This window comes from Dromiciops gliroides, chromosome 3, assembly GCF_019393635.1.
Source record: "Dromiciops gliroides isolate mDroGli1 chromosome 3, mDroGli1.pri, whole genome shotgun sequence".
Classification (NCBI taxonomy): Eukaryota; Metazoa; Chordata; class Mammalia; order Microbiotheria; family Microbiotheriidae; genus Dromiciops; species Dromiciops gliroides.
Genome location: NC_057863.1, coordinates 153,194,022 through 153,220,633, shown reverse-complemented (window position 1 = coordinate 153,220,633; position 26,612 = coordinate 153,194,022). Strand labels below are relative to the sequence as shown.

The window sequence follows — 26,612 nt, the reverse complement described above, 5'->3', positions numbered from 1 at the left end:
TTTCATTTGCATTTCTCTAATCAGTAATGATTTAGAGCATTTTTTCATATGACCTAGAAATAGCTTTGATTTCTTCGTCTGAAAACTGACTTTTCATTTCCTTTGACCATTTATCAACTGGGGAATAACTGAAAGTCTTATGAATTTGATTTAGTTCTCTATATATTTTAGAAATGAGGCAAGGCCTTTATCAGAAACAATGGCTGTAAAAATTATTTCCCAGATTTCTGCTTTCCTTCTAAATTTTTTTCCATTGGTTTTGTTTTTGTAAAACCTTTTTAATTTAATGTAATCAGAATGATCCATTTTTGCATTTCATAATGTTCTCTATCTCTTGTTTGGTCATAAATTCTTCCCATCTCCATTTATGCCACAGGTAAACTGTCATTGCTATGCTAATTTGCTTGTGGTATTACCCTTCATGTCTAAATCATGTGCTTGCTTTGACCTTGTCTTAGTGCATACTGTGAGATGTGGGTCTGTCAGGTTTCTGCCATCTTATTTTCTAGTTTTCCTAGCAGTTTTTCTCAACCAGTGAGTTCTTATCCCAGAAACTAGAATCTTTGGGTTTATCAAACAGTAGATTACTATACTCATTTACTACTGTGTCTTGCGTACCTAACCTATTCCATTGATCCACCATTCTATTTCTTAGCCAGTACAAAATAGTTTTAATGATTACCACTTTATATTATAGTTTTAGATCTGGTACAGTGAGGCCACCTTCCATTGCATTTTTTTCCATTAATTCCCTTCATATTCTTGACCTTTTGTTCTTCCATATGAATTTCATTATTATTTTTCCTAGCTTTATAAAATAATTTTGTTAGTTTGATCTTATGACACTGAATAAGTAAATTAATTTAGATAGAATTGTCATTTTATCATAATTAGCTCATCCTACCCATGAGCAATTGATATTTTTCCAGTTATTTAGATCTGACTTTATTTGTGTGACAAGTGTTTTGTAATTGTTTTAATATAGTTCCTGGGTTTGTCTTGACAGGTAGACTCCCAAATATTTTATATTATCCTACAGTTATTTTAAATGAAATTTTTCTTTCTACCTCTTGATGCTGGGCTTTGTTGGTAGTATATAGAAATGTTGATGATTTGTGCGTGTTTATTTTATATCCTGCAACTTTGATAAAGTTGTTAATTATTTCAATTCATTTTTAGTTGATTCTCTAAGTATACCATCATATCATCTGCAAAGAGTGATAGTTGTGTTTCCTCGTTGCCTGTTCTGATTCCTTCAATTTCTTTTTCTTCTCTTATTGCTAAAGCTAACATTTGTAGTACAATCTTGAATAATAGTGATGACAATGGACATCCTTGTTTCACCTCTGATCTTATTGGGAAGGCTTCTAGTTTATCCCCATTACATATAATGCTGATGGTTTTATTTATTTTTTAATAATAAACATTTTTATTTATAGTTTTGAGTTCCAAATTTCATCCCTCCTTCCCTACTTCCCCTCCCCCCTTCCTGAGGTAGTTAGCAATACAATATAAGTTATATATGTGCAATTATGTAAAACACTACCATGTTAGTCATTTTGTACAAGAAAAAAATAAAAAAGTGAAAAATGGCATGCTGCAGTATGTGTTCAATCGGTATCAGTTCTTTCTTTGGAGGTGGATAATATGTTTCATCATTAGTCCTTTGGGATTGTCTTGGATCATTGTATTGCTGATAATAGTTGTCATTCATGGCTCTTCATCAAATATTGCTGTCTCTGTGTACAATATTTTCTTGATTCTGATCACTTCACTATATATCAGTTCATACAAGTCTTTCTAGGCCTTTCTGAAATTATCCTTCTTGTCATTTCTTACAGCACAACAATATTCCATCACCATCATATACCATAGCTTGTTTAGCCATTCCCCAATTGATGGGCATTCTTTTAATCTCCAATTCTTAACCGCCACAAAAAGAGATGCTAGAAATATTTTTGTACAATAATTCTTGTTTTTTTTTTCCTTTTGGGGAATGTTTTTGGGATATAAACATAGCAGTGGTATTACTGGATCAAAGGGTATGCATAGTTCTATAGCCCATTGGGCACAGTTCCAAATTGCTCTCCAGAATGGTTGGGTCTTTTCACAATTCCACAAACAGTGTATATCGCTGATGGTTTTAGATAGATACTAATTCATTTAAGGAAAACTCCATTGATTCCTATGTTTTCTAGTGTTTTTAATGGGAATGGGCTCTGTATTTTGTCAAAATATTTTTGTATCTATTGAGATAATCGTATGATTGCTGTTGGCTTGGTTATTGATATGGTCAATTATGCTGATAGTTTTCCTGATATTGAACCAGCTCTGCATTCCTGGTATAAATTCTACCCAATCATAGTGTATCATTCTGGTGATAAATTGTCATAATCTCTTTGCTAATATTTTATTTTAAATTTTTGCATCAATGTTCATTAGAAAAATTGACCTTTCTGTTTTGGCTCTTCCTCGTTTAGGTGTCAGCACCACAGGACAGCTAGGTGGCACTGTAGATAGAGCACTGGTCCTGAAGTTGGGAGGTCCTGAGTTCAAATCTCACCTCAGACACTTATTAGCTGTGTGACCCTGAGCAAATCACTTAACCCCTATTGCCTCAAACATCCAGGGCCATATCTTTCCTCTTGACCCAGATGGCTCTGGAGGAGAGAGTGAGGTTGGTAACCTTGCACAGCCCTGCCTCACTTGAATCCAATTCAGTGCAAGTAATGACATAACCTCTATATCATGGTCTTCTTCAAGAATAAAGGACAAACGCAGCAGCTAGGTGGCACAGTGGATAAAGCACTGGCCCTGGATTCAGGAGGACCTGAGTTCAAATCCAGCCTCAGACACTTGACACTTACTAGCTGTGTGACCCTGGGCAAGTCACTTAACCCTCATAAAAACAAAAACAAAAAACAAAAAAAAGAATAAAGGACAAACAACAACCAGCACGGTATTTGTGTCATAAAAGGAATTTGGTAGAGCTCCTTCTTTGCCCACTTTAAACAAATATTTTGTATAGTATTGGAATTGATTTTTCTTTAAATGTTTGGTAGAATTCACTTACAAATCCATCTGGCCCTGGAGATTTTTTCTTAGAGAGTTCATTGATGGTTTCTTCAATTTCTTTTTCTAAAAATGGGGTTATTTGAAGATTTTATTTCTTCTGTTAATCTGGGCAATTTATATTTTTGTAAATATTCATCATTTCACTTAGATTGTCAGATTTATTGGCATATAGCTGGGCAAAATAGTTCCTAATTATTGCTTAATTTCCTTGTCATTGGTGGTAAATTCACCCTTTTCATTTTTGATATTGGTAATTTGGTTTTCTTCTTTTTTAAATCAAATTAACAATATTCCTTAGAATTTTTATTTTGGGATCTCTTTTAGGAGGTGATCAGTGGATTCTTTCAATTACTATTTGAACATCTTGTTCTAACCTTTCAGGGAAGTTTTCCTTCATGGTTTCTTGAAAGATGCTGTTGAGGCTCTTTTCTTGATCATGCCTCTCAGGTAGTCCAATTATTCTTAAATTATCTTTCCTGGATCTATTTTCCAGGTCAGTTGTTTTTCCGATGAAGAATTTTACATTTTCTTCTTTTTTTTGCCATTATTTTTATTTTGTTTGACTAATTCGTGATGTCTCTAATTGTTAAAGAATCATTTAATTCAGTTAACTTTTGTACCTCCTTTTCCATTTGGCCAATTGTATTTTTAAGGAATTGTTTTCTTCAATCAATTTTTGTCATTTTCCAAGCTGTCAACTCTCTCTTGGATAACTCATTTCTTTTCCCAGTTTTTCTTCTACCTCTCTTATTTGATTTTAAAATACTTTTTGAGCTCTTCCAAGAAGACTTTTTGGACTTGAGACCAATTCAGCTTCCCCTTTGAAGCCTCCCATATAGGCATTTTGACATTGTTAATTCTCTTCTGAGTTTGTATTTTGATTTTCCCTATCGCCAGAGTAACTTTCTATAATCAGGACTATTTTCTGGGTTTTACTAATTTTTAGCCTATTTCAGGCCTTTTAAAGTTGAACTCTGCTCCTTGTGGCACAGCAGACAGTGTCCCAAGCTTCTTGTGCTGGGGGCTAGGGGCCTGGTCACTGGCTTTCTGCAGGGGAGTCTCTGGTGCTGGCAATTTGCCCACTGCACTGGGGTAGCCTGGTCTAGCCGCACCTATTGTGGTGAGGATTCCCCGGCTGGCAGTTTATCTTCTGTGCTGGGTCTGGAGGTCCCCAGCTGGCTTTCTGTGCCACTAGCCTTCTAAGCCAGGACAGAGGGGCCTCAGTTGCTTATCAGTGCTGTGGTTGAGCCTCCTGCTGGCTTGCTCAGACACCATTTGGTCTGGATTGCGCTCCCCTTTTACTCAAGTGAGACAGACCTTTCCTGAAGTCCTTCTAAGTTATCTTAAGCTGGAAATTGTTTCACTCTGTCCTTTGGTAGGTTCTCTTACTCCAGGATCTGTTTAGAGTCTTGATTTAATATTGTTTCCAAGGAAAACTGGGGAGAGCTCAGGCAACTTCCTGCCTTTTCTCTGCCATCTTGGTTCCTCCTCTCCATCATAGAATTTTAAAGCTGAAAGAGGCTATATCAGTCTTCTTTTCTAAGCCCCTCATTTGGGGATTGAGGCCCTAAGGGGTTAAGTGACTTATACAAGGTCATACCATCACTGTGTCATAGTTCCAAGATTAGTCCAGGTTTCCAGACTCCCAGTGTATTGCTTTTCTTTTCCTATGTATGATACTAATTTTCTTTTATTTTATCCTTTAGACTTGACTGTTTGTAGACCAAAAAAAAAGCAGCTATTTCCTAAATACCATTTTAAACTTGAGTTGATGAATGTTGTCTCCATTTTACAAATTGATTGCTTTACACATCAATCCAACCATTATTAATAAAACAACTAGCATCATGATCATAAGATCATAGATTTGGAGCCAAAAGGGACCTTACATATATCCCCTCCACGGGGGATTCAAACTCAAAAATAAAACATTTCTTGCCTTAAAGGTAAAACAGGGGCTTCACAGATAAATCAACATAAATATACAAATGATACATAGGAAAAAAAAGTAGTAATTTCCAGGTGAGGGGCAATAACAATTCTCAAGATTAGGACAGGCTTCCAGTAGCATGTAGCATTTACTCTGACCCTTAAAGGAAGCAAGAAATGAGGGAATGGTAAAAGTGAAACACATTACAGGCATCAGGAACAAAACTGGGAAGTCATGGCCAGAGGAGACAGAGTATCATGAATGAGAAATAATAGCCATGTTGAGCTGAAACACAGAGTGAGTGTGGCAGTACTAATGTGAGAACTATGTTAAGTTACATTGGAAATAGATTGTAAAGGGCTTTAAATGCCAAACAGGGTTTTGTATTTTGTCCCAGAAGTGATGTTGTTGTTCAGTTGTCTCAGTTGTGTCTGATTCTTCATGACTCCATTTGTGGTTTTCTTGGCATAGCTACTGGAGTAATTGGCCATTTCCTTCTCCAGCTTTTTTTTTTTTTTTTGAGGGACAGTGAGGGGTAAGTGACTTGTCCAGGGTCACACAGCTAGTAAGTGTCAAGTCTCTGACGCCAGATTTGAACTCAGGTACTCCTGAATCCAGGGCCGGTGCTTATCCACTGCACCACCTAGCCGCCCAATTCTCCAGCTTATTTTACAGATGAAGAAACTGAGGCAGACAGAGTTGAATGACTTCCCCAGGGTCACACAGCTAGTAAGTATCTGAGTCTGGATTTGAACTCAGGAAGAAGAGTCTTCCTGACTCCAAGCCTAACACGGAGCCAACTAGCTGGTCTCAGAAGTAATAGGGATCCACTGAAATTTATTGAATAAAGCTTCTTGTGTGAGAATCATGTGGTAAGTTAGATCTTTGCCTCAGGTATTTCACGTTGATAGCTGTGTGGAAGATACATTAGAAAGGAAGAATGGTTGGAGATGGGGAAACCAATTAGCAGGTCATCATAGTAGCCCAGCTGACAAGTATTAAGAACCTGTTTGTGTGAATTAAGAGAAGTGGATAGGGGCAGATAGGTGGCACAGTGGATAGAGCACCGGCCCTGGAGTCAGGAGTACCTGAGTTCAAATCCAGCCTCAGACACTTAATACTTAACTAGCTGTGTGACCCTGGGCAAGTCACTTAACCCCAATTGCCTCACTAAAAAAAAAAAAAAAAAGAGAGAGAAGTGGATAGATGCAAGATATGTTGTGGATATGTGTTTGACAAGATATGGCAGCTGATTGGGTATGAAGGATAGGAGAGAGAGAGAGAAAAGAGTTATAGTTGATTCTGAAGAGTTGTAGCTGGGTAATTGGAAAGGATGAGGGTGCTCTTGAGAAAAATATAAAATGATGGGTGATACTCAGATGTGATTTGAACTCACATATTTTTCTTTTGGTCTAGTACTCTTTGTTTAGTCATTTTTCAGTTGTGTTCAACTCTTTGTGACCCTATTTCAGGTTTTCTTGCCAAAGATATTGGAATACTTTGCCATTTCCTTCTCCAGTTCATTTTACAAATGAGGAAACTAAGGCAAATAGGATTAAGTGAATTGGCCAGGGTCATATAGCTAGTAAGTGTCTGAGGATGATTTGAACTCAGGAAGGTGAGTCTCCTAGTGCTTTATACAATATACTAAACCAATGTAGTCTTTCTGTATACCATTATTTAATGTTGATATGTTTGATCATCTGGTTTGAAAGGTTTACTATTAATGAAATTGCAAAGTCAGAAACTATGAGTCTTTTTATATACATTACCCCAAATTTCAGATTTCACAATGTCTTAAATCCATCTTTTCCTTGTCTCAGGTCTTTGGATTTCAGATCAATAAAGAGGAAAGAAATTTGCAGCTATCTTAGTTCAAAATTTAATTGGTACAATATTTTCTGTAAAATCTAGACTGAGTCATATTCTTTGAAAAAATGCATTTGATGTAGCAACGTTGATTGATAGTTTGTACACTTTACGTTTCCTAAACTGGGAAAGGAAGGGAATAAGCATTTATATAGCACTTGCTATTTTCCAGGTCCCATACTAGCACTTTTTATAAGTTATATGGGGGGAAGTGGGGTATGGGGTTGGGTTAGGGGTTGGGGTTCTTGGGAATTCCTCTTTAAAGAATTATACCCTCTTGTACACAAAAGTAGTTAGAATAAGGTGGTAGTTTATTTAGGAGTGGGGGAAGGGAAGGGTAGGGGGAGGGAAACCATGACAGAAATCCTTGGGCTTCTCACGGGGAGATAGGCATGAAGCACATGGCTCCGAGGTACCAAATTTCCCCGAACAGGATACTGGAAAGTACTTTTATAGAGGCCTGATGGGGGTGGACCATCTGCCTGTGGAAAGTTCCTTTAGTGAGGGTGGACCATCCCCTACTGGTGGTAGCTGGGGGGATTGGGTGAGGAGTGGAGGACCATCCTCCACTGGTAGTGACTAGAGGAATTGGGTGAGGGGTGGCTACAGATACCTCTTCAGAACCCAAAGGCTGCAGCCACACCCAAACTTATCTCCCCAGGGTAAGGGAGACCAGAATGAAGGGTAGGAATCCGAAGCTAGCTCAGTCCAATTTGGTTCAGTTTATCTCTCTAGGCGTTATTCGTCCTCTGGTTTAGTTTCTCAAGGAGAAGATTCCTCGGTGTGCCCCAGAGAAATTCTGGGGTGCTCTGCACCCCATGACATAAGTATTATCTCATTTGATCCTCATAACAACCTTGCAAGGTAGCTGCTATTATCTCCAGTTGAGGAAACTGAGGCAGGAGGAGGTTAGGTGATTTGTCCAAGATCACACAGCTACTGAGTGCCTGATCAGAAACTGAATGCAGTCCTCTGATTTATAGCTTACCTTGTCTGCAGTGATTTCCAAAAGGAGAGCATGAATTAATATTGAACATAGCTGAGCTGGCTTTGTGTAACATCTGTTCATGGTTCCAAGGTGTTAAAATCATGCATTGTAGATAGACCTATCAGATTTGGGTGTTGGTTGGTCCTTTTCCAGGACACTCTAAGCTACTTTACATAAGGGAGGGCCCATTGTTTTCAAGTTCAGTCACGTCTGCACACCAAGTGTTTCTCTGTCCTATTTTAGGGTATTACAGACACTTGCATGTTAATTAGCTATGTTGAACCATTTGAATTAGATACAAGGATGGTCTTTTCAAATGAAGATAATTTGAATTATTCATTCTCGCAATTGTTTCTCTTTGTGGATGAATGAATTATTTCCTGACGATGATTATTGCCAGTGATATCTCTGTGAGAAGCACCAGTTCTTAAATAGTTCCTACTGACCATTTGCCGGTCTTAACCTTCATGGTAGACAGTCAGCAAGCATTTTCTAAGCTTTTAATAAGTCTCAGGTACTATGTTAGGAGCTGGGGATAAAAATTGAAATAATCTTTGCTCTGAAAGAGCTTGCATTTTATCTCAAAGTGTACATTCTTTTGGGCTTATGTAACCTGGACCAGCTCCTGTAAGGACTAAGGAAGGACAATCAGTATTTTATAGAGAAGGAAACTTCCTCCCTAGAAGCAGAATTAGTATGTGAGTTTGGAAAAGGATGTCAGTATTTTCACCTTTTTTTTCTCTTGGAAGAATAAACTTTTGCTGCCCATAATTTTGTCTTTCATTGGTCACCGGGGCACGTCTAATTCTGCCTTGACTACATTCTAAGAACTGTGGGCAAATGGAATTTGCGAGTTTCAGCTCCAGTTATCTCTTCTTTTAGTTTTGATGGTTGAGAGTCATCTTTCCACTAGCAGCCAAATCATTCCTGGGAAGAAAAGTGGTTTCCTGGGGGCAGCTGTGAGATCTACAAAATCTTTAAGGATGTACCCACCTAGGTTACCTTTTGGCATAAGTGTGAGTAGATGTGATGAAATATTTTAAAGGTTCCTTCCTGACTTGTTTCTCTTACTATGCTTATTTATTTAGAAATATTAATGAAGGCATGGTGTGATACTGTACTAGCATTACATTTCAATATTTTATTCATAATTTTAGACTTTAGATTTTTACTTCACTTCAATACATAAAGAATATATGATTACATTGATAATGGATATTTCCTCATACATCCCAAATGCAACAACTCTACATTTTTGTAGTTATTGCCTTGTGTCAAACCTGGCTATAAGCTTGTCCCAAACAAAGCTATTGTTGACCCTTATGTATTCATCCAGTTCTGGACCCACACCCAGTGCCTTTATATCTTGGTGTAAGACACTCTGGAGGTTTTTTTTTTTTTTCCTTTAGAGCTTTATGGCCTAGTACAATAGCCTTTTTTTTAAGGTTTTTTTGTTTTGTTTTTTTTTATTTTTGCAGGGCAGTGAAGGTTAAGTGACTTGCCCAGGGTCACACAGCTAGTAAATGTCAAGTGTTTGAAGTCGGATTTGAACTCGGTCCTCCTGAATCTAGGGCCGGTACTTTATCCACTGCACCACCTAGCTGCCCCTACAATAACCTTTAATAACCCAGGGACACAACTTGAAAACATAAATTGTATAAGAAAGATCCCCTTATTTCATAAATGCTGAAAGGAAATTTGGAAATAGGTTGGCAGAAATTAGGCTTAGACCAATTTCTTACATCATATTACTCCATAAATTTAAAATGAATTCATGATTAGAATATTAAAGATCACACCATTAAAGGTTAACTGATAAACCTTTGACAGCTATTGTTAAAGGATGAATTCTTTGCCAAACAAGGACTAGAAACAACTTAAAACTAGATTTGATTCTAGGAAATTGAAAAGCTTTTGCAAAAATACTTTCACATCATCTACGATAAGAAGGGATCAACTGGAAAAAAAATTTTTTTGTCAGCAATTTCTTATAAGGGTTTGATATCTAGTATATATAGACAAATAATATAAATCTTTTAAAAGCAAAAGCGGGGGGCAGCTAGTTGGCACAGTGGAAAAAGCACCAGCCCAGGAGTCAGGAGGACCTGAGTTCAAATCTGGCCTCAGACACTTGACACTCACTAGCTATGCGACCCTGGGCAAGTCACTTAACCCTCATTGCCCTGCAAAAAACAAAAACATAAAAACAAAACAAAGCAAAAGCCATCCCCCAACAGAGCAGTAGTCAAAGGATATAAACAAACAGTTGTCAAAAGAAAATGTAAACTATTAATCACCATATCAAAGAAGACACCAAATCACTAATGCAAACCAAAACAAGTTGGCTTATATACCCAATGCTTATGACCTCATAAATTGACAAAGATGACAATTTGGAATTTATTCAAAGTACATAAAATGTCCATGTCCTTTAACCCAGAAGGAAAGCATTGACAAAAGAAAAACTCTATATACATCAAAATATTTATAGCAGTGTTTTTATGTTTGTAAAGAGTGAAAAGAAAAAAGTAGATGCCCATCAATTAGGCATCTCCCTTAATATCCAGCCTGGAATAGGGAAATGGCTAAACAAATCATGGTAAATGAATACAATGGGATATCACTATGTTATAAGAAACCATAAATATGATGAACAGAGAGAAGGGAAAGACTTAACTTGAACTGATGCGAAGTAAAGGAAATGGAACCAGGAAAGAAATGTGCATGTATAATGATTACCAAAAAAAAATGTAAATGGAAAGAACAACTCCAGCACAATGGAAAACAAATGTTGAAAAATTACAAATAATAAGCATGGCCCCAAGGAAGAGAAAAAAAGACACCTCTTCCCACTCCTTTGCAGAGGGGGGAGGGTCCACCTAAATGGAACACTGCATTGTCAGGCTTTTTTTGACATGTTCCTTGGTTTTGACAATTTTTTCTCCCTGTTGCTCTTATAAAAGTAATTCTTTGTTATAAGGGATAGCTTTCTGGGAATGGGAGGTGGAGGGATAGGTGATAGAGAAACAAAAGATTTAGATTATTCTACAGTGAGGCATCAGAACAGTACCTTAATGAAGATTATTTGTCTCGTGTCTTTTATAAGTACTGATCTCTTAGAGGGGAGAGAGGGGGAAGAAAAAAGACCTACCATGTTGCAGGAATTGTTCTAAGTACTTTATAAATCTCTCATTTGATAATCAATGAGATAACATTGGGACAGTTAAATAAATCATGCTTGCATAAAATGTTAGCATTGGAAATGATCTTTCTTTGGTTTTTAATTTTTATTTATCATTTTGTATTTGTATCACCTTTACTTAGGATTTTAAAAAAAGGGGGGAAGAATTCAGTAAAACTAACCAAAATATTAGTTGATTCTGATAATATATGCGATGTCCCATATCCATGGGAGGAGGAGGGAATACCTTTTCATAGCTCTTCTCTGGGGCCTAACATGTTTTCTCATATTGTCTTTAGCATCATTATAATTATACACTATTCAGTTTTGGGTTTTGTTCTTGCTTTTGTTGGTTCTGACCTTAACATTTCATCATTGTAGAGCACTAAGTATCAAACATGACTCATAGGCTGTGTTCTCCAGATGAAAATGTAATTGGGAAATATTTAACCAAAAAAAAGTACAATAAAATGGATAATGTTGACATGCATTTTTCTAAGTCAGTATGTACCCACAGGATACTTATGGACAGTTGAATGGCCCCTCTTTGTCTAAGTCTGAGAGTACATTGGTAGATTGTGCATAGTGTATTTTCTAGTCTTTCTTCATTTTCCATCAGTTCATGTACATTTGAATCTTACAGCATCAGTAATATTTCCACAATGCCCAATTGTTGGGTATTTATTTTGTCTTCTCTCCAGTGTTAACATAAAAATCTGGTGTATATAGGTTTCTAATTCTGTAGTTAAACACCTTGGGGTATATGCCTATTGTGGGGACCAATTTTTAACTGGGGAGTGTTAACTAAGTGGCTCACCGCAATATTGGGGCAAGAAAGGAGACCGGCAGCTTCCCTCAAAATAGAGCAGGATTTATTTAACAAGAATGAACTTAAAAAAAAACCAACACCACAAACAGGATCAGTAGGATCAAGGGAAATGAAATAAAATGGGGAAAGGGAAATTATACAACCTGAACAACACCACCACCCAGGAATCAGCTGAGAATACACAGCAGCATCCTGTCACCTTCCAGCTTCCTGCTATAATGGCAAATCTCTCCCTTCTTCCCAGCAGACCCCAGACAGCCCCCAGCCAATTGGCTGGACGCTCTGACAGTCAAATGACTGTCCTCACTAGGCTTTCAATCATAATTTTGCCAGGCCCATGTAGGCGTCAGTGAGTGGTGATGACGTGAGGTGCCAGCGCCATGGCGACGGCTACAACCAGTGGGTGGAACACCATGCCGTTTTCAGAGCCCCAGAGGTTCAGTGCACGCACAGAGGTTTTGTTTTTGTGGGGTTTTTTTAATTCTAGCCAAAAAATGGGGTCATAAAAACCTCAAATAACAATTAATCCTTTACACTATCAGTGGATTTTCAGGTTAGATGATAGGGATATTCTTTTAATTTTGGGGGCATAATTTCAAACTACTTTTTAGAATGGCAGTAACCATTCTTAGATTGACCAAAAAAAGAGTATTAGAGCACCTGTCTTTCTATGGCTTCTCCAGCTTCTCCCATCATGATTATTTTCATCTTTTGTCATATTTATCAGTTTGCTAGGTAAGAGGTGAAATCCCAGAGGAATTTTGTTTTGAACAGAAAGCCAAATTCACTCATCTGCCTAACTTCCCTATTACTATTCGTACTTACTTACCTCAAATCCAGTCTGTTGACAGATGTTGGTGCACAGTTATCTCTCATTGACATTTTCTTCTCTGCAGCCCTCATCACCTGCTGTTTGCACTATTGCATTTGGTCTTCTGTCTCAAGTCTCTAGTCTTCCAACTCCTCAGTTCCCTGGCTTCTTTCAAGACTCCTTTGTGTGAAGACTTTCCCAGTCTTCCCATCAACTCAAGTAATTCCCTCCAGGGTTAATTTCCATCTGCTCTGTGTGCATCTTTTTTTATTGTTGTTGTTCCCACCATTAGAGATGTAAATTTTTTTGAGAATGAAAACCATTTTTTTTGCTGGTCATGGAAGAGCTCAGTAAACACTTGTTGATAGATTAGTTGATTTTCATTTCGCTTATTAGTGATTTGGAGCAATCTTTCATATGTTTTTTTTAAGTTTAGGGTTCTTTTGATGGTTTTTAATTCATATTCTTTGATCATTTATCCACTGATGAGTCAGGGAGTTCTTTATGTTCAATCAAACTCTTTTGTGTTACCTATTGGGAAACTGAGGTACAAAGTATTTGGTTAATGACAGAGGAGGTCCATAGTGCAGACAGCTAACTCCTGATTCAATGTTCTTTGCACTAGACAACATTCCTTCTCTTTTTTAGTAATGAGAAATGTGCCATTGTCTTAATTTGATTTTATTAATTTGCCTTCTTTTTGTATATAGTTTGCTAATAAATAAAAATAGCTGTGGCTTTTAATGTGAAAAGTTTCTTCTTGGGGAGAGAGGACAGAGCATGGGAACAATCTCAGATCATAGAAATTTGTCAGTGTTGAAATTGTTGTTACCTCAGAGAAGCTATCTATACATGTTAATGGAAAAGCAAGAAGTTTTGAAACTTAAAAAAAACCACCCAAATAATTATATAGTCAAACACTAGTGGAGCCAGGCAACATCCTAGAAAAATTTCATGGCCTCAGAATTCTAGAGGTGGAACAACTTTTAGGAATAAGCTGTTCTGACCTCTTTATTTTCATAAAGGGAAACAGTGGCCTGCAGAGTTTAAGCAGTTTGTCAAAGGTCACATAGCATATCTAAAAGTCAAGATATATGGTCTAGCAATCTTGTCACTATAGATTTCAAGTCTTTTTAAGGGCAGTATCGATACACACATCTGTTTAATTAGTTTGTTATAGCTAAAGTGAATTTAAATTTTAAAGTTTTAACAGTTTTATTATTATTTCTTGTCTTTACATTGTGATCATTTTAGGCCTCAGTGCACACACACCCTCCCTGGCCAAAAGAAAACACTTAACAATATCTAATATAATGACCCCCATATACCAGTTATTACAACATCTTAATGGGCTTTAATAAGAGAGATGTTTCATTGTTTCTTCTCTGGGAACTTCATTTGTTTTGGGGTTGGTTGGGTTTTTTTAGTGATTTAAAATGAATTTTTAGATTATCCACTTAAGGGTTGTGTTTTTTTTTTACTTATTTCCTTCATGGGCCCTTTACTTTACTTGTTAAACTATCTTCATCACTCAGTACACATCAGAACAGGCTATCTGCATCAGCTGGGCAAATATTTGTTATCCCTTTCACACTCTTTGGCCCTTTTACTCCTTCCCACCCCTCATTTATGTCATTTTTTCTCACCTGGACAAACCTCACACTTTCCCCACCCCATCAATTTTCCATCCAGTACTCAGTACTTTGAAAATTCCTCAAGTCTCACTTCCTCCAAGAAAACTTTTCAGAGGAAAAAAAAGTCATCAAAAACATATCATTCTTCCTGTTTTATTATCTGCTTCTACCTTACATGGCCTTGTCTGTGCCATCATTGCAGTTATCACTATCCTAATTAATTTGTCACTACAGCAATGGGCAGTTGGGTTTGTGTTTCTGTGCCATTTTATGTTTTTGTCCCTTGGGGTGTGTATGGGGTGGGGGAGGGGAGTGTATGTACACTCACATACATTTTATGTGTGTGTGTGTGTGTGTGTGTATTTTTTTCTCTTCCATTTTGTATGGAAACAACAGTTCCCAGTACTGTGGTCCACAGACCCTTTCAAGAGGTCTACATGGTCAAAACTATTTTCATATTAATATTAAGATGTTTTAACTTCTGCTGTAGCAGGAGTCATACTCCACATAGACAGAAGCTCTTCAGGGTGTTCCTCAACAATTTTTAAGAGTGTCCATGGATGGGGCGGCTAGGTGGTGCAGTGGATAGAGCACCGGCCCTGGAGTCAGGAGTACCTGAGTTCAAATCCGGCCTCAGACACTTAATACTTACTAGCTGTGTGACCCTGAGCAAGTCACTTAACCCCAATTGCCTCACTTAAAAAAAAAAAAAAGAGTGTCCATGGACTCCTGAGCCCTAAGGGTCACTGTTCTCTCCCCACCCCACCCCCCTGCTTCCAATCTGTCCTCCATACTACTGAGAGAATGCACTCTTATGCATTGCTCAGAAATTTTCAACAGTTGCTTTCAATCAGAAATGTTTGGTAGCTCCACATTAGGCAAATCTGGCTCAGCATTCAGAGCACTACACATATTGGTAGCCTGCTCACCTTTTCATCCTTGCTTCATAATATACCCCCTATATACCCTTTGATCCCGGCAAGGTGGTCTGTTATTCATCCTATGAATGTGTCCTGGGCTTCTCACCTCTCTTCATTTGCTTTCCCTCCATCTTTTTTCTCGATTTCCAGAAGGACTCATTTCCCATGCTTCTTCTGTGAATGTCTTAATAATTGTTCTAGGTAGCAAAAAATTTGGATAGCTATAGTGGGGCCTGTGGATTCTTTGGAAGACCTTTTTTTATTAAATACCCCAAAGCACCTGGACCTTAGGAAAGTTCCTTATTTAACCCCAGCCTAAAGTCTAACAAATAGAAGACTCATCCAAGAAGACTTTCCTGGTTCTTTTTTTCCAACCCTAATTCCCATTGGCAACAAACCTCACATTTAAGACTTCAGATTTCACTTTTCCCCCCACTCTGTTGTACTTCTCATTGATAGTTTGTGATAGATCTTAACCCTGTTCTCTTGTAAGCTACACAAGGGCACCAGTTCCTAATACAGTGCTGTATGCCAGTGGTGTCAAGCTCTGATTGAAATGGAGGCCATAGAATCATACATAAGAATCCAGAATATTTCCCAGGTACATTTTAATCTGGTCGTATGTTTGACCCCTCTGCTACACACAATTAGATTTTTCGTTTGTTTATTTTTTTTGGTGGGGCAATTGGGGTTAAGTGACTTACCCAGGGTCACACAGCTAGTAAGTGTTAAGTGTCTGAGGCCGGATTTGAACTCAGGTCCTCCTGAATCCAGGCCTGTTGCTTTATCCACTGTGCCACGTAGCTGCCCCCCACAATTAGGTTTTTAACAAATATCTTTTGGGGACAGCTAGGTGGCGCAGTGGATAGAGCACCAGCCCTGGAGTCAGGAGTACCTGAGTTCAAATCCGGCCTCAGACACTTAACACTTACTAGCTGTGTGACCCTGGGCAAGTCACTTAACCCCAACTGCCTCACTAAAAAAACAAAAACAAAAACAAAAAACAAAACAAAAAAACCCCCAAATATCTTTTGAATAAATGCATGAGTATTCATAGGACAATTTGATATTTTATATTTCTCAAATCTCTAAATTTATAAGATTTTATTTGTATAAAGGAAGAATGATGTTATACTCCCTGATTGGGAGGAAGAGAGAAAGCATTCTGAATGAGAACCCCAAATAGCAATTTAGTATTGAGAGTAAGAAAATGTTCAAGGATAAAAAAGATGGATTTTTACTTGAGGGCATGTTGGTGTTTTTAATCATGACATAATGCAGAGAGTTGGACCTAGGAAGATCTGGATTCCAAGCCTCTCTTAAATACTTTAAACATGGGCAGAACAGTTCCAGGAGAGTTTTGTCTCTCAGATGAAAAGCTATGGCTAAACCTTAATACGGTACAATTCAGTATACTGCAGTGTGGCCAAGACTCAGGTTAGGTCTCTATTAAAGTTGAACTTTGATACCTCCTGGTGCAGAGAAAATCCTAGGCTCTAAAAATGATATAGAACAACATAAATAAACCCCCTGAGGTGAGAATGAACATATTCTGTTTGAGAGGAAGTGAGGGGTCCAGCCTGGTTACAATGGGGTATGTGGTGGGCAATCCTGGGAATTGAGGTTGGGTAATAGAGTGGAGCCAGATTATAGAAATCGAGGTAGAAGAGTTTAGATTGGATATTGTATTTAAACAACACAAACCATTAGACCACATTGAGCTGAGAACTGACATGATGAAAGTCATGTTTAAGGATGAATAATCCTGCCCGGGCAGTTATAGGAATCAATTGTTAAAAGGAAAGTTTATAATTCAGGAGGCCACCTAGAAGGCTATTGTAGTATAGATGATAAGGCTCTGTATTAGAGTGGTACCAGAAGAAATAAGGGATAAAGGAAATGAGAGGGGTTTATTCAGCAAACAAACAAACAAAGATAGCATTTCTTATTCCACAAGACCCAGTGGATAAAGGAAAAATGTAAATAAGATTTTGAGCCGAGGTAGACTGGGAAGAATGGTGATTCAAGTGAACAAGTTTGAAGGGTGAAACAGATTTTTGGGGAAGTGACAACCTTGGTTCTTAGGAATGTTGAGTTTTAGGAAATAGCAGAATTTCTATTAAGAAAATGCTCAGAGGGGCAGCTAGGTGGCGCAGTGGATAGAGCACCGGCCCTGTATTCAGGAGGTGCTGAGTTCAAATCTGGCCTCAGACACTTAACACTTACTAGCTGTGTGACCCTGGTCAAGTCACTTAACCCCAATTGCCTCACTAAAAAAAAAAAAAAAAAAAAAAGAAAATGCTCAGTGAGTGGACAGGACTTTAGACAGAAATCGAGAGACAGGTAGAGTCATTTATTCAATAGACACACACTAAGCACCATCTGTGTGCAGCCAGGAGTTCTGCCAAGAAGAGAGAGTAAGGAAAGAAGTTGGGATGACCGAAATCTAGGCTCTGGTAAGGGGGGGGAAGAGTCTAGCAAAAAAACAACAGTGACTTACTGATTATTATTATCTAGTCCTTCCTCATTACCATATATTAAAATAAGGGGGGTCCCCATCTGTGTGTGTCTTATGGAAAGTTTGCTTAACTTTGGTAATATCAGAAGAGTAACTGCCATACAAAATAGTCGCATCACTTGGGCACATTACTTAACCTGTTTCTGATCTCATCTTTCAAATGAGTGAATTGGGCATGATAATCTTTGATATGTCTCTTTGGATCTTAAAAAGCTATAAATCTGTTACCGGCTTGATTCCCAGTATTATTTGTGAAATCAGAATCATAGTATTGATCATTTGGGGGGGGGACAATGAGGGTTAAGTGACTTGGCCAGGGTCACACAGCTAGTAAGTGCAGAATCATAGTATTGAAAGGAGCCTCACTGGATAAAGCATTGGCCCTGTATTCAGAAGGACCTGAGTTCAGATCTGAACTCGGACACTTGACACTTACTAGCTGTGTGACCCTGGCCAAGTCACTTAACCCTCATTGCCCTGCCAAAAAAAAAAAAAAAGAGCCTCAGAAGTCATTTAATTCAACTCTCTGTACTATCTCCTGCCTGTCATGATCCTGCCTCAATTACCTAAGTAATTGGGAATTTACCTGCACATGAGAAAGTCTGTACAGTTTTCACAAAGATTATTTTGTTAGATATTCTTCCTTATAGTCAGCCAACTTCAGTCTTCCCCCAACAGTTCTCTCTCCTCCTGCTGTCTTTCTTCCTCCCTCCCTCCCTCAGTTGTCTTAGTTCTGTTTAAAGCACTAAAGAGGCATTGAGAGACAGTGGAAAGATCACTGATTCTGGAATCAGATGACATGCCTCTGTTGCTCACTCTCTGTGCTCTGTCCTTTGGACTAAACTGCCTCTTAGATTCCTTTTGTCTCTAAATCTTTGATTCTCTCATATCCCAAATGGGATTCCTCTGTTTTAAACCATTCTGCAAGCAACTTCCCTTTAATGGTGTTAATCTGTTTAACAAAGCGTTTCCAAGAGCCAGAGTACTTGCTTTTTTCATGGATACTATTAGTATAAATAATTGGTACCTCAGAGCTACACCCTCTCTCACACAAAGAGGCCAAAAAACCTAGTCTGGGATTGATTCTGATTAGCATCAATTTGACCTCCTAATCTGACAGAGTGAGGCCAACTTCCCATTTTCCTCCAGGTGCCCAGAGATGCAAGCAGAATCCCAACCTAGAAACCAAATGTTGAACTCTGGATCCAAACCCTGATGGACAGGCTACTCAGGAACTAAACTAACTTGCACAAGTGGCCTTTAGGAAGAGGGTTCCCAACACTGGAAATAGAGTAGTTCTTTTTCCTACAGTCTTGAAAATGTACCCCCATCTCCCAACACACACATTTGTGAAGCTGACCCATTTTTATCATTGATAACTGGCCTCTGGTAGTGGAGACAGTGTCTGTATCTGATCATCACCATCAAACCTTTGTCACTTTAACCTTTATATACTAATGGCTCACTTCAGATTAAGGAATCCCAGCAAATAAGAGCCCTGCATTCCACTCCTTATTTTCCCTTATCTTTACCTATATGTTCTCTCTTCCAGCTCTCCCTCTCCCTTCCTCTCCTCTCTGAAAAGTAGCATTTCCATCAAGTGTATTTTCTCGTTAACCACAGATCTGTCTGTCTACTGGGGTAGGTGGTCACATCGTTAATAGGGATTTTTCCCACAAATTTACCACCTTTTCTGTTTGGTCATAAAGTTTGAAGCAAGCAAACTTGATTTCTATTGAAAGGGGCTGGAGGAGGAAAAAACACACAATAACTCTATTCATAGCCTCAGTCCCTTAAACTTATTTCAGAATTTTGTACAGACTTTATTCTCAGAGTTCATCTGAGCACAGGCCCTTAATGTGTATGTATACACACACACACACACACACACACACACGTATATATATATATGTATATGCAAACAGGATGTCACTTGCCTAAGATCACACAGTTAGCTTGTGGACAAACCAGAATTAGAACCCAGGGATAGTCTTTGAATTCTCTAAATGATATGGCCTAGGTAGACCCATAGCTCTGATCCTAGAACTTCAGGAGGAATAGAGAATAGGAATAAGAATCTTTTAGCAAACAGAAGGAAAAACTCAATGCCAGCCAGATTTTTCAGCATAATGCTTCTTCCTCTATTGGAAAGTAGTGGGGGAAATGCATCCCTTCCACCATGAACTGGGCAGTAGGGAACAATAGATGAGGGGACCCAGGGGGACCAATTCACTGTGGAAAGAGGGCCAATATGGATGCATATGACTTGAATGATGATCAAAAAGGTCGTTGTGACCCCTCCATTGCTTGAAAGGACTCAGAAGGAACCAGGAAAAAAAACTTATAGGAAATATGATGGGTATAGTGTAGAATAACAGTAGGGCAGCTAGGTGGCGCAGTGGACAGAGCACCGGCCCTGGAGCCAGGAGTACCTGAGTTCAAATCCGGCCTCAGACACTTAACACTTACTAGCTGTGTGACCCTGGGCAAGTCACTTAACCCCAATTGCCTCACTAAAAAAAAAAAAAATGAGATGGAAAAGGAAATAGCAAATCCACTCTAGTATCTTTGCCAAGAAAACTCCACATGGGGTCACAGAGAGCTGGGCATGATTGAAGCTACTGGATGACAAAAAGAACAATTATAATGGACATTTATAGAGTGCCTTGGAAATCCGCAAAAATCATTTGATCCTCATGACACGCTACGAGGTAGGTACCATAAATGTTATTGTTTCCTTTTTATATATGAGGAAACTGAGGCTCAGAGAAGTTTAAAGGGACTTGCTCATGCTCATGCAGCTGGTGAGTGCCAAAAAATAGGATCCTGACACCTAGTCCAGTACTTTCTGCTCTGTCATCCAGCCTTCCCTGTGAAAGGAGGATTCTGGCTCATTCTTCTTAATGTCACAGAACCAAAGGGAGAGCTGCAGGTGGAAACTGCAGACTAGTTTGATTATAAGGAGCAACAACCAAACTAGAATTTTCTGTTTGGAGTGGATTACAGGAGGCCGTGGGTTCCCCTTTGCTAGTGATGTTTGGGGATATCATAGAGGGAATTCCCATACTGGACTAGCTGGCCCCTCAATGTCTTTTCTGTCTGTGAGACTCTACGATCCTATTCTTACACTGCCTTCTCTTCACCCAGTGGAAGCAGGGAAAAAATGAAATGGCCGAAGTACCGATTATCTAAATAACTTCCAAGACTATTTTCTTTAGCTTAAGTTATATGAAAGCCAAACTTCCTCTACCAACACGAAGTACTTTAGTATTCTAGAGGAAATTCTTCTACAAAATGTTGGAATTTCCAGTATGTCTCCAACGGGTGCCCCAGATTCTAGACTCAGAAGAACACACCAAAAGCATCAGGGCATCTCCCTCCTCCCACCCTTGTAGAATTTCAAAGACAGAAGCAACCTGATGTATCAAGCTTAAAAACAATGAAACCCAGGGATCTTCCAGTGACTTGCCCCAGATTGCCCAGATGGTTGTGTGTGATTAATGGCAGATAGAGGACAAAAGAAGCCAGGTTCCCAGTCTCTCCACCAATGCTCAGTCATTGCCGAGTTGGGCTGCAGAGGGCTTCTCCAGGTATCCTTTCAAAGGCTCCACAACAGAACTGTTGTGGGGAGGGGGGGACAGGGGGAGACACAGAGACAGAGAGATAGAGAGAGAGAGTCTGCCAGCTGCTATTGCAACAGAAGCTTTGTAGTGTCGTGACTATTGCAGTCTATTGACCCTTCATCCAATTTGGACTAAGCTGGCCTTATATCAGCTTATATAGAGAAGGCTACATCTCCTTTAAACAATCCTGTCAGTTTGAGGTTAGTTGCCCCAGAATTATAGGGAAGGGGGCCTTATCTCGTGCTGCTTTTAAAATCAAAGAGAGCTGTTAACCATTGTGAAGTTTATATTAAAAGGAAGTCTAGAGAACTGGACAGATATGCGTTATTTTCAGGTGTTCAGCAAATGAAAACGTTTATTTTTTTGTCTATATAGTTTAGTTTTTTTAATTCCAAAGTTAGAAAGAACAGATACTTATGAAAAAGCAGTTGTAGTCTGGCATCACTGAAGCATTTATGAGATCCCATTTTCTTGGGTTCTACTTGAATGAAAAAATCAGTGATAAGTAGTGATCCTAAATTATTAAGTAATTCCTGTGCCAGCATTTCTCTTTTCCTTCATCCCACCATAGTTGATTTAAGAATAAGTTTTGTTTGTGTCAGTGAAAAATTAATAAATAGGGATTGGTAAACTAAAATCATGGGGTTGACAGCATGTTACATTTCCCCAAAAGGTAGGGTATGTCAACTTGGAAATACCATAATCAACTTTTAGAGAAATACCATAACTATGTATTTAAAGGATTTGTTTAGTATAATATTCTCATTTAATACTTGACCAAAACCACCAGCTTTAGCAATTTTTTTAAATTACCTCTAACCATCTATAAAACTTTATCAGATTTCTCTTTCTTTTTTAATTAGTGACAGAACACTCATTCCCTTCCTTCATGTTGCCTCTCCCCCTTCCCCCATTTAGTATTTTAACAACCACCTATTTTCTTCTTTATTACAATTACTGTTCAACAACACCCTCCCCATCCCATTTAGGATCATAACTAAAAATCCACTTTTTTTCCTTCTTTACAATCGGCATTATATTATTGCATATGAATGCATAATATATTAAATGCATATGCATTTAAAGTATTGTTTTGATTTGTGTCTGAATTATTTCTCTTAAGGGGCTCTATCTAGGGAAATAAACAATTTCTCTCATATCCTGTTCTTGTAGGAAGAATTTTAAATCGCTTCTCCAAAGACATTGGCCATCTGGATGACTTACTGCCGCTGACATTTCTGGACTTCATGCAGGTAATATGGTATTGAGTTTGGATTCCTAAACAGAGACCAAATGAGTCGCTAATTCTATAAATCCTGTTCATTAAGAGAAAATAATCTTACATTATGTAGTTTTAGCTTAATAAAAGGCCTTGTTTGTAAGAGAAAGGTGTGGCTGTAATTCCAAGTGTAAGTTAACATGAGTAATAACTGGCCCGTAGGCGTGGCTACACTATCGTGTCAAGGTTTCAATTCATAACAGCTACATGCTTGGTAAAGTTGCTCCTGATTTGCCTCCCGGGTATCTGGCTTGGGTTTTGCTTTACTGTGAACACATTTCATAATACAGAAACAATCAACTCGCACGGAAAGATAGCCTAGATTAACTAAATTATGCATTGTATTACCACAAAGACCAAATATTTACTGCACCATTTTTGGATGAAAACAGGTGTGGTTCCTTACAAAGAAGAGATTAGTAATAATAAGATGAAAATAATACTGTGTTAACAGGAACAATAGAAAGTAGTTATTGCAGGTACCAAGCCTTGAAAGGCCAAGTTTATTTGATCCAGTAATTGAGTACAGGATGAAAGCTACATCAGGAAATGTCTTTTTTGTTTTTCTAGGCAGTACTTTTCACACATTAATAGCTGAAATATCTTTAAGAAAACAAACAAACCCACAGAGAATTTTTCCTCTTGAAAACCTTTGTTTCATCTGTGAATTTGAGGCTTCAGAAATCATCTGTGGCCCAGCCATCCATTAGAGTACTGATGTTTCCATGTTAGCTTTTCTGTTTTATGTCATCTTTTTTTCTATGATTCAAATCATGGTATTTTTGCCTGCATTTCCAAGTGTTTCTCCTGGAAATGAAATACCTCCATTAACAGTTCCAAAGATTTTAATCTTATTTAATTTAGTAAGTATTTATAAATGTTTGATGTACACAAATGAGCCTTTCCTCTTCTTCTAAAATGCTAATGGATAGTGTTGTATCTAGTAGCTAACATCAAGACAAAGAAGTGGTCCTGAAGTAAGATTATCATTGCTCCATGTCATATTCTGACTGACTTTTTTTTTTTTGCTATATTCAAAATTTACTTCATAATATAGTTTCTTTGGGGGATATTAGAAGCTTTTTCTAGAATCATTGTTCAAAAAAAGTATAAATCACTTATCTTGAATTTTGTGGGGACAAGACCTGTCTTGTGATTACATTGATGTAGGGGATTCCCAGACTGGAAACAACCCGAGTCAATTGAGGTCAGCAACTGAATTGGAAATAATAGTCTTAAAATTTTGCTTTGGGTACCCAGAGGTCAGATGTCTTGTCCATGGATTCCTATTTATCATGTGCCAAGGAGTTGATGGATGCAGTTCTTCTGACACTATAACTAGCCCTCTATCCACTAGTTCACTCTGCTTTTCTTTGGGAAAATTAGTTGAATCTAAACTGTAGGCCTGAAAACCCATAGGCCTAGAATTCCCGTTTGTCCTAGAGGAGCATAGCAATAGATATCTGACTTGAAATAGTTATCGAGTCCTTTCATCTGTTTACCAAAACTAAATAAATCCGGACTCTGCAGACTTTTAGGAGAACATGAGCCTCTGATTGCTTTCTTCTGCAAGTGTTTCTTATTGGATGTGGGTACTTAATTTACCCCTTAGAAGTTAAAGTCTCACAGCAGACCCTTGGAAGCAACTGTACTTTTCCACATAACACAGGTGAAAATACAGTTTTCATCTGTATTCATGATTCATTTGAATAAAAACAAAAAGGGTTGAGAGGCATTCTGTTTGTTTGCTACTCTAAAATGGTGCAGCTGTTCACTTTTTAAAATAAGGCAATAATTGCCATATTTAACATTAGGCCTCCCCCCACATAATCTTCCTCATAAAATATTCCAAAAAGAGTGAGCAAATAATGTACCTATTTTTGCTTTGGGCTATTAAGTGAACCACAAAGAGCTAGGTCTTCTCTCATCTGTCAACTTAATCTTGGTTAAACTTATCATTTGGTGAATATCACCAATGTCGATTTATTGATCTCATATTTAATCGCAAGGGCATATCCCAGGCATTGTCTTTGAGAAAACAGTTTTGTACTAAAGATAACTCAGTTATCAGTTATGATAAAGATCTTTTGTCCCTTGTTTTGTTCGCAGGTGTCTTTAATAAGGCTTCCTATAATCCCTTCAGGAAGAAATATTTTCTCCTTTTTAAAACAGTATTAGCTAAATATAAAAGCTCTGATCCCTCCCATTGTTGTTGATTCTTTGAGGGACATTTCCCAACATTCATTGTTTAAATGGTTGTCAGGAGGAATCAAGGGAAACTTAATAAACAATGCAATAACTGGTTCGTCTTACTTTGTGTGCAGAAGCTTTTCTTCAGAGGATTTGCATTCAATAAGTGGGCCTTTTACCATTAGCCTGGGTTCTAGAAGCAATCATTTTGAAGTTTTCTGCTCTGTTACTATATTAGCAAGTGAATATTTTGTTGCCATAAAAATAAATTCAGCTTCTCCTCAAATAAAAGTCTGCTCAATTAAAATTGTTAATTGACTTAAGAAGGAATCTGACGTGGTCAGGAAGGCCTCAAACCAGCAAGTGGCTTTCTAGATACCTTAGTCAAATCATGGGATCCTCCAGAAATCATGATGGCAACAGGCAGAGAATAAAAAACTAATTTTCAAAGTCAGACACATTTTATTAGATTCACATTTCCCCCCCTTTTAACAAAATATTGCAAACCTGTTAGTCATGACAGAAATGTCCTGAAAACTAGAATTATATTAACTGACCTTAAGGGAGTTCTACCTTATTCTGTGCTGCTGAGTAAGTTGCATATCAGTATAGGAGGCAAGGTCAAAATTGCCATCCTACTTCTCCACATGGGGTTTGCGTTTGCAGTTTTCAGCCTTTGGTTTTGTTAAAGGCCAAGTTGTGCTCCTGTTAGCTTAGTCCTGAGGATTATGGAATGACAGTGCCCACGGAGTAAAGAACAGGCAAGAACCGGGCTCTGGAGTAAGAGTTTTGCTGGGTTTAAGTTCTGCTTAAGTCACCTTTGTGACCTTGGACAAGTCACTGACCCTCCCTGATTCTCAGATTCCTCATCTGAATGATGAGATATTAGGCTATATGGTTTCTGAGATCCCTGACCTGATCCATTCACTAAAAGAAATAAGCAAGTTCTTTATTGGTTATTATACTTTCACAATCACATAGCAGAAATAAATATATGTTATTCATTTATCTTGTGTATCCCTTTAGAATGCCCTCTGGCATTCAAGGGATGAGAACACCCATTCTGATGTGGGGAGTAGAGATTTTCATAGGTAGCTCTTATTAACAACTTCTATTGAAATCTAGAGGCCCTTTGTTGTCCTGTTCTAATCAGATTCTTTAAGGAGGTATGAATCTATAGCTGCTTTTGTCCAGATGAGTACACCAAAGGAGAAGCTCTCCATACTGATGAATGAAGATCATGAAACAGTGAAGGGTAGAAGTAGGGGTATGAATCTCCTTGATAAGAACAGGTTGGACATGTGGTTGCCTTAAGGGATTTTGAATGTTACTAATTTATTTTAAAGCCACATTATTACTTTGTATGGAATTTCTGGGGGTTCACAAGGGGAAAATAGGAAATAACACTCAATTCTAAACTGACTTTATAAACTGGGATTATTCACTCATAAAAGGGATTAGTCTTATCCATTTGGCACAAAATTTAGAATAAAACTGTGTTAGATACATTTTTTATTGATTACAAATAAAGGACAGTATCCTGTTTTTTATATACCTCAGTATCTCAAGGATTACTAATTTCCTTGGTATGCTTAATGTCTTTACCAGTACAAATCTCTGGCAAACCCTTTTAGTCTTCCCGTGCCTCGGTTTTCCTAATTGTAAAACAAAGAGGTGAGGTTGGACTAAATTGTTCCTTTTCTGAAGATCTTAGATCTATAGCTAGAAGGGAAGTCTGAAACCTCATTATAATGAGATGTGTAAA

The 26,612-nt window shown here is 38.0% G+C and overlaps 1 protein-coding gene across 1 annotated transcript in view; it reads left to right on the top strand.

Moving 5' to 3' along the window:
• ABCC4 (ATP binding cassette subfamily C member 4) overlaps positions 1-26,612 on the top strand; it is a 280,662-nt gene that overhangs the window by 160,792 nt on the left and 93,258 nt on the right. Inside the window, exon 20 of the mRNA XM_043990550.1 lies at positions 22,552-22,631. Coding sequence (XP_043846485.1) covers positions 22,552-22,631 — 80 coding nt within the window. The remainder of the gene's footprint in view (positions 1-22,551; positions 22,632-26,612) is intronic.